The 8,183-nt window shown below is 32.9% G+C and overlaps 1 protein-coding gene across 1 annotated transcript; it reads right to left on the bottom strand.

Moving 5' to 3' along the window:
- Positions 1 to 1,423: 1,423 nt before the first annotated feature.
- On the bottom strand, positions 1,424 to 7,311 carry LOC140887301 (uncharacterized). Its single transcript, XM_073294469.1, has 4 exons — positions 5,751 to 7,311; positions 5,090 to 5,392; positions 3,772 to 3,863; positions 1,424 to 2,522 (listed from the first exon to the last, which is right to left on the bottom strand). The coding sequence occupies exons 1-4, from the start codon at positions 6,717 to 6,719 to the stop codon at positions 1,670 to 1,672; spliced, it is 2,217 nt and encodes a 738-aa protein (XP_073150570.1). The 5' UTR covers positions 6,720 to 7,311; the 3' UTR covers positions 1,424 to 1,669.
- Between the last annotated feature and the right edge of the window lie 872 nt (positions 7,312 to 8,183).

Raw genomic sequence — 8,183 nt, forward strand, 5'->3', positions numbered from 1 at the left:
AGTTAGATTTTTATTTTTTTGTCATTCTTATTTGGCACTCACGTTCCTGGCACGCCTTCAATCAACCCGCTCGAGCCAATTTTTGTGTGCAAACAATAAGCTTACATGAGTTATCGATAATTTATTATTTTAAATTGTTAATATAGATATAAAATAACTATGATTGTAACTGATGAACATTGAAACTGCAAGGGTTACATTGTTCAAAAATGCTGCAAATGTTTTTATTAGTTGAAATGTTGAAAATTATATATATTGATTTTATCACTATGACATGTAAATAGTTTTTTCATTCAAAGAGTATATATTGTTATCAATTATTAATAAAATCTACTTTATCTATAGGACAACAATACAACACCACTTCAATATAGTACAAGCTTTTAGAGACATCAAATAAAAAAGAATATAAATTTATTCTCAGAATAAAAAAGACGGCTGAAATAAAATACGAAATGTTAGAATTTTCGAAAACACTCTAAATTCAAACAAAAAATTTAGCGAACTTAACATGAAATTAAAAATAAAAGAAAATGTGCAATAACATCATTGATCATTAACGTTATTGACTTACAAGTACTAGAAGATAATAACACAAAAATAGAGATTGAAGACAATGAAATTATTTCTACTCTTGCAAGAATTATTTTCAGCCTAAAAAAAAGGTCATCCAACAAAAGAATAAAAGAATAAGGATATAAAAATGCAAATAATTGATGAAGACAACATCACAAGAATTATTATTGAAGATGATGAGAAAAATATTTTTTTTATAAAGAATAAAAAACGGATGACAAACGAAAAAATCGTGAAAGATAGAAAAGTGACTATATAAAGGAAGAAAAGACGCAGTAATTTAATTTAAAATTTAAAATGATTTATTTATTATTTTTTTCTCATAATCAATAGTAGTGAAATACTTTTTAACACTATGTATTATTATATTTTTTAAAAAAAATTATTTTATTCAATATGTCATGTCATCAAATTATATATTATTCTCAATGTCTAATTTATATATAATTATAATATTTATTACAACCATGATTTGCAACAAGTATAAATTCAATTAAATTTGTAACATATAAAATCTTTGAACAAAGATTGTTCGCACTCATTTTATAATACATGTTGTACATATTATATTACATTAAATTTTACTATTTACTAAAATATCATAAAAATTATTAATTAACTGCACGTTAATCTCTTCTCATCTCAACTCATTTTGACAATAAAAGATGTTCCCACGTGCGATACTTTTACTAGTATTATTTAAACATCTAAAAGTCACAATCAATATTCATACTATAAGCATAAAACTCATTCAGAGGATTATAGATTCACAAATAAAACAAATCTCATTCAACCTACTATAAGCATAAACTTTGCTTATCAAACACAAGCAATACCTTGTATTAGCAAACGGCTCATTCCATCGCTCAAGAGTCTTATATAAGGAATGTACTGTTCAAAACACAAACGCTAAATAAGCAAATCTTGAACCTTATATCAAATGCCAGCCTCAAATCAATACCCTACTCATCTGTAAATCAACTTGTTATTAATTATATACAGAGACATAAAAACGAGAGCCTTTTTTAGTCGCTTAAAAGATTAAAACATCCATATCTTTAATGGTGTCGTAAGAAGTGATCTACAGACATGATCATCTTGCTTTTGTTTCAATTGTTGGAGACGCTTGTGCGCAACCACCTAATGCAGCAGCAGCGGATTCAACATGCGTGAGAAGATACTCGTAAATCTTCTTCCGTATTCTGTCAATGGTCTCTGTGGAGACATGTGGCATATCGTCATCCTTGCCAGATCCAATCTCGTCCAACCAGTCATTCACACTCTTGAGCTGACTCAACATGCCAGCTATTTGACCATTGTCGGATAATGACGAGGAATCAACATCAGAACCCAAGAATCTCTCAACGAAACTTAAGAACCAGTCTTGTGACTCCAGCTGCAGTAATTTTGACAACTCCACAGCCTCATCAAGGCCATCTCCTTTGGCCCACTCTAATGGAGGTAAAGTTTTTACATTCTGACCAACAGTTGGTCCGTCATTTATACGACGCGGTGTTCCTATCGAAGAATTCTTAGAATTAGCAGTAAGGTGGGGTTTTGTCAAGGTTTTAGATGAAATGTTCTTAATAGACTTCTCGAGCACTAAAACTGGTTGATTGCCAGAAAGTGTCTTCGATCCTGGAGAGAGAGTCAAGGCAGCAAATGGGCTCGGAGTACCGGCTCTATGATATACCGTGAAAGGAGACAAATTGGTTCCCAATGCAGTATTTACCCAAGAAGTAGCAAGGTTACGTCCGTCAGATGTGACCTTCAAAGCTTCTTCTGGCACCTCTTCATGGACATCAGAAGAATCAAGCAAAAGAGTTTTTGATAAGGAATTGGCGAGAACGAGAGATTTATTCAAGCTTGCATGCAGAGACAAGAACTGCTCCACCACAGGCTGTGGATTATTTTCCTCTGCTGATGAACGTAACTCCGAAAATGTGCTGGAAGTAATAAGATAAGAAAAATAAATAATAGCATAAAACATAGAATCAATGTCAGAGAATTCTAATAAAGAGTTGTGAGGAACTATCACTAAAACTAATCAATCATTTCTAGGTCATCGTATATGGTCTCGGGTAGAAAACATCTACTAATAAAGAAATTAAAAGATCATCCATCAAAAGCCGGAATATCAATGGAACTAAAATTTGACAGGACAATGTTTGGATAACAAACAGCTATATGCCTGATTTTGTCATTCGAACCTTACAATAGAGAACTGAAACGACTTGCCAGAGCGAGAAAAAAAAATTGCAATTTGTCAGATCACTTGTGAGTTGTGACAAAAATATTAGCAAGAACAGGCTAATTAACATATCAAGTACTCCTCATACAGAACTATTTGTCACTGGAGGTCAGAGATGAAAGAAATCTCCATCTCTATCTAGCATGCGTAGTATATTCTTGGAATGGATGGAAGGGAACAACAACGCACTTAGATTTGTTTTAGTTCTTCGAAGCTTACAAGCTAACTGAAATCTATTTGTCTAAATTAGATCCACACTCATATATTTAATACTTGTCCAAGTATAAATCAGATATTGTGGCGATCATAATAACAGTGCGGGCTAATTGCATCAGTACCCCTGTAAAACATTATAAAAAAAAACAAAACAAAACAACCTATGTAAAACTAATAGCATTTTAGACACGTGTTTTTCAAAATCGGGTATAGAACCCCCTACTAGAGGGAGGTAAATGTGCCATGTTTTTATAACATAGGGGTGATATGTTCATTTTTTAAAAAATGAATGAGGTATTAGCCTATCAATATTTTGTAGGGAGTTTTATGTCTTTATGCAATTAAATCTATAGCAAGAAAAAGCAGCCTGCTTATTTTCCAAAAATTAGAGAAAGGCATCAATTGCGGGATTGTGAGAGTTCTAAATCTTCGGTACAATATTTCTTTTCCAAACATTAAAGCAGAACCTCTCCACAAAACTACGAAACATGCGAATGTGGGAATGAAGTTAAAAGCAAAAATATGCAACAGGTATCAACATCTGATATGAACATCAGATATATTGAATTGCTACACACTCTATATCGCATCCTTGTGCAGTTCGTTCAATCGAAAGACAGAAGGTTACCTTAACTTTAATTTTTTAATAGCAAACTGTAAGCCTACGATATACTTAGTCAAAGGAAACCAACAATCATTTCGAGTTCATTATTTAAGAAATACCATACCTTAAACAACGGAGCAGGCTTTCTGCCACACAAGCTTCTTGGATTGCTTCTATGGCAGCTGTCTGCGCTGCATCTCTGTGCTTCAAAACCTCCTAACAGTTTCCAGAATCAGAAATAGAAAAGCTATATTTCAGTTTGGAGAAAAATCGGCCAATAGTCTGAAAATAGACAAAAGACATGCTTATACATGGCCATAGGACTTCACTTGTACTTAATGAGCTCAAGATATGATAACATGCAACTTATGACAAACCCATCAACTAAATATCCGAAAATGCATAAAAAAGATATACTAAATACTAATAACACTAATGCATAATAAATGTTACGATGAGCCAAAGCAATAATGCAAAGATAGCCGAAATAAAATCAAATAATCAATCGATTGACATGATCACGAACGAACTTGAACTCAAAATAGCTAGCAACTTTAATTCCTTGAATCACATCAATATTTCTTAATGCATCATTCAACATTTGATTCAACAATCACAACTAAATGAATTAAGCATGGTTACATCAAGCAAACAAATTTTCTCTCGCATCTTATGCATAAAAGGCCACCACTTTCAAGAAATCTCCTATTTACTACACAACAGACTGTATATCTTTCTTATATTTCCACGAGTCCATTATTAATCAGAGTAGTTTAAAATAAAATTTTAGACTCTGCAATAAACATATCTTGACCATCATACAAGTTGAGCATATAAGATATTTAATATCTTATACACTCTTATATTTATTTTTAAACGATGTTTTAATCATTGTGATAAAATAAATCATACGAGGAAGGAAAAAAACTGAGAGGCTCTTTGCCACAAATAAAGTGAACAGAACAAAGATAGAGTGAATAAAAAGATTGCAGCGGTATCTCGGAAACGAGGATAAGTATTTTTTTTTTGTGTAATGTTAAACAAAATTTACATTAACTTAAGTAATAAGATACCATGATTTATTTTTTCTTAAACGTAATAAGATTTTAGAAATTTAATTGCAGCATCATAAGATTGTACAAAATTTCTAACAACCAGTGCCAACATCTTATGAGTTCCATAACATCTTATAGATATTCTGAATAACTTCCATGCTCATCCATACATGCTCTTTGAAATATTTAGTATTTACTAAATGTAGCTGAATGACTTTGATGATATTATTGAAGGATAAAACATATTGCACAACTATTTCAAATACCTTATATGTAAATAATACATTATGAACAGAAAACAACTGCAAGACCTGTGAAAGAACTCGCCATAAGAACAAGCTCCTCTTAATGGCCAACTAGAAATTACTGAACACACAGAGTTTGTACCTTCCCAAGCTTTGCAAGAAAAGACGGGAGTGCAGCCCATGAAACACTTGCATGAGTTAATTTCCGGTTGCCGAAAGAAACCTTCACCAGATTTCCTGGCAATCCATCTTTAGAAACCTCTCCAGATGATTTCTTTCCAGCTGAAGATGCTCGTGCGGCAGACTTGTTAACTTCAACTGGATCTCCATTCTTAGAACCTTTCTTTACAGATGTATTTATGGTACTATCGTCTTTGCTTGATTTTGAAAATAACTTATTCTCATCTTTAGAGTGAAACACTTCACCAGTTGATTTCCTTGGTGCCTGCATCGTGAAAAGACGGTGAACATGTTAGATTTCTACACAAAATGCCATACATCATTGGTACCACGGTAAAAAACTAGTGGATCATTTATTTATAAGTATGAAGAAATTTAGCATGGTTCCATCTGCAAAATCGAGACCCAAGTTGCATGCTAGTTATATTTTTCAGAGGACACAAAAACCATAAGAACTGGCAATTCACTGCTATGTTTAAGCCAAAAATGGTTAATGGCAATTCACTACTCTGTCTGAAGATCTTCCCTGCATCACACGTTGACTTTTTCAACCTGTTAGACAGCTGCATTACATTTTAACATTGTGCAAAGTACAAGCAAAAATGATAGAAGGAAATGCTTACAAAAGTATTTCGATCTTGTGACTTCAAATCATGCTTGTTGCCCTTCAATCTAGGGCTTTCCCTACCTTTGACATCCATATTCCCTTCCCAACTCTTTCTCAAGGCCTTTGGTCCCAGATCGATTCCTTGAACAACATTCTTTATCAAACCCACATTGCCCACCTTCTTCGCATTAGCAGTAATTCCACCAGCAGAACTTACCTTTTCTTTCACTCCCGCTTTGGCAGTTGCCTTTTCCAACCTCTCCAGCCCCTTTATCTTTGATTGCTGCTTTACTGCATTTGCAAACTTCTCAAAAGAAGTTGGCAAGGAATAACAACTGGTTGGTGACGATGGTATAGACCTCGAATTTGAAGACTTCGATTTTCGTATCGATTCCCTCTTTAAATCCAAAGTCAAAATCACCTTTGATGATTGAGACTTAGATCGAGTCAGTTTTGGCTTCGTCTTATCTGATTTATCATCTTTCAAGCTTCTATTCAACCTTGCGGCCGAAGATTTAACATCCTTCGCATCAGGCAAAGTTTTTGAAGGTGATTTGGTTTTATCTATACCTTTCAAACCCAAAGATGATTTAACATTGTTGTTGAGGAATCCTAAAGAATGAGTGGCAACTATATCTTCAGGGGTTCCCACACAAGGATGTCGGCCTGGTACCGGCCTAACCCCTATCAAAATAGGCACCGGGGAGGCAGACTCGAGTCTCTCAACATGTATAAACTGACCCAATTGAATCTTATCGCTAAGAATTAAATCGTCATGTTTATCAGGCAAAGAAACGTAGGTAGCATGGGAAGAATCCGACACCTTCAAGTAAAAACCTTGATTTGGGAAGAGCTCACCGCCAGCCAGTGCAGGAACAATGCTCACCACTTGCAATAAAGAAGACCTATGCTCTCCTGCAATTTTCACATCTGTGTTCATATGCTGCAGTAGCTTTAACAGAACTCCAGGGACCAAAGTTGCCATTTTTTCACAAACTAGTCTTCACACATCACTTAAAAGTCGAACCCATGCGCAAAATCTCAAGATCTTTCAAAGGGAAACATACATTCTTGAACAAAATACTGAATCTGGTGAGAATGGACCCAAGCATCAAATGCACTTAGGTTTCTTTAAAAGATAGCAAACATTTATGAAGGGAATAAACAAACAGATCAGAAGGCGAAACAGGCGCCGGCCGTTCTTCTTGATTTCACACAAAACAAACAATAATAATTACTCATAAAAGATGCCTCTTTTATGCTTATTACCAAAAGGGCATTCCTCAAACTTGGCAAAAAACAATAATAATCCAACTACAAGAAACAAGAACCGAAAGTTTCAAGATTTGGGCAAATACCAATCTGAATAAGGATGGCTGAGTTTAAGATGCGACAATGCTCGTGTTTCTCAGCAGCTTTTACACAAAAAACCAGATCGAAATACACAATAAATTAAAAAAATATATGATTGGAAAATAATTGATGGAACAGGTTAACAAGAACAAAGAAGAAGGTACCCCAGCAGTAATTATTATTGCTCAACAAGAATCAAACTCGGATTGTGAAGTGAATAAATTCAATTGAATTTGTTTTGGAAAATGGTTGATGGTTACAGCTGAACAAAACGAAAAATAAATTAATTTAATTAATAAATAAATGAGAGTAGTTATATTTATGGTTCAGCCAATATCCACGAGTTACATGATACTGGTTTTAATTTTTATGTTTTTAGATAACATTTTGAAGAATAATTTTATGAGATAACCATTATAAATCATATTAAATATATACGTAATTTTATGACAAGGAATAGTTAACTATTTAAGTATTAAGTTTTTTAATAATATATCAAAAGTACTGGTACTTAAAATATAATCGTATTAAAAGGTGATATTATCTTTATCGGATAATAATCTATTACTATCTCTTACTATTATTTCTTACTATTATATTAAAGATGTGGGTCTCATACTAATTTCTTGGTAAGTTAGTATGACTTTTTCTAATTTTTAAATTATTTCTTACTATTTTACAGAAAAAAACAATAGGAAAATAGATAATATTCATCTCCACATTTCAAAAAATAACTTCTCAAAACCATTTTCTTTGTGTGTGTAGTTATTTTTTCTTTCTCTCACTACTGACCATTGTATTTCTCTTTCTTATGCAAAACAAAAAGAGAAAATCAAAACTAACTGAATTTTTTGAACACTATATGGAATATGTTTAAATTAAGCACAAACGTATTTATCATATTTTTCTGTTATACACACAATGTGTGTACCAATGTTGCTAATAATAATAATAAGTATAGTACAGATTATATAAGTAGAGTGGGGGAATTGATGAACAAATGAATATATGTTGGTAAAAAAAAAATAATAGTAAAATATTTTCTGAAAATAAAGTAATTGAAAAGGGCCGGGTAATATTATTTGACATTTTCTAA

Source organism: Henckelia pumila, chromosome 1, assembly GCF_033568475.1.
Source record: "Henckelia pumila isolate YLH828 chromosome 1, ASM3356847v2, whole genome shotgun sequence".
In the NCBI taxonomy this organism is placed as follows: Eukaryota; Viridiplantae; Streptophyta; class Magnoliopsida; order Lamiales; family Gesneriaceae; genus Henckelia; species Henckelia pumila.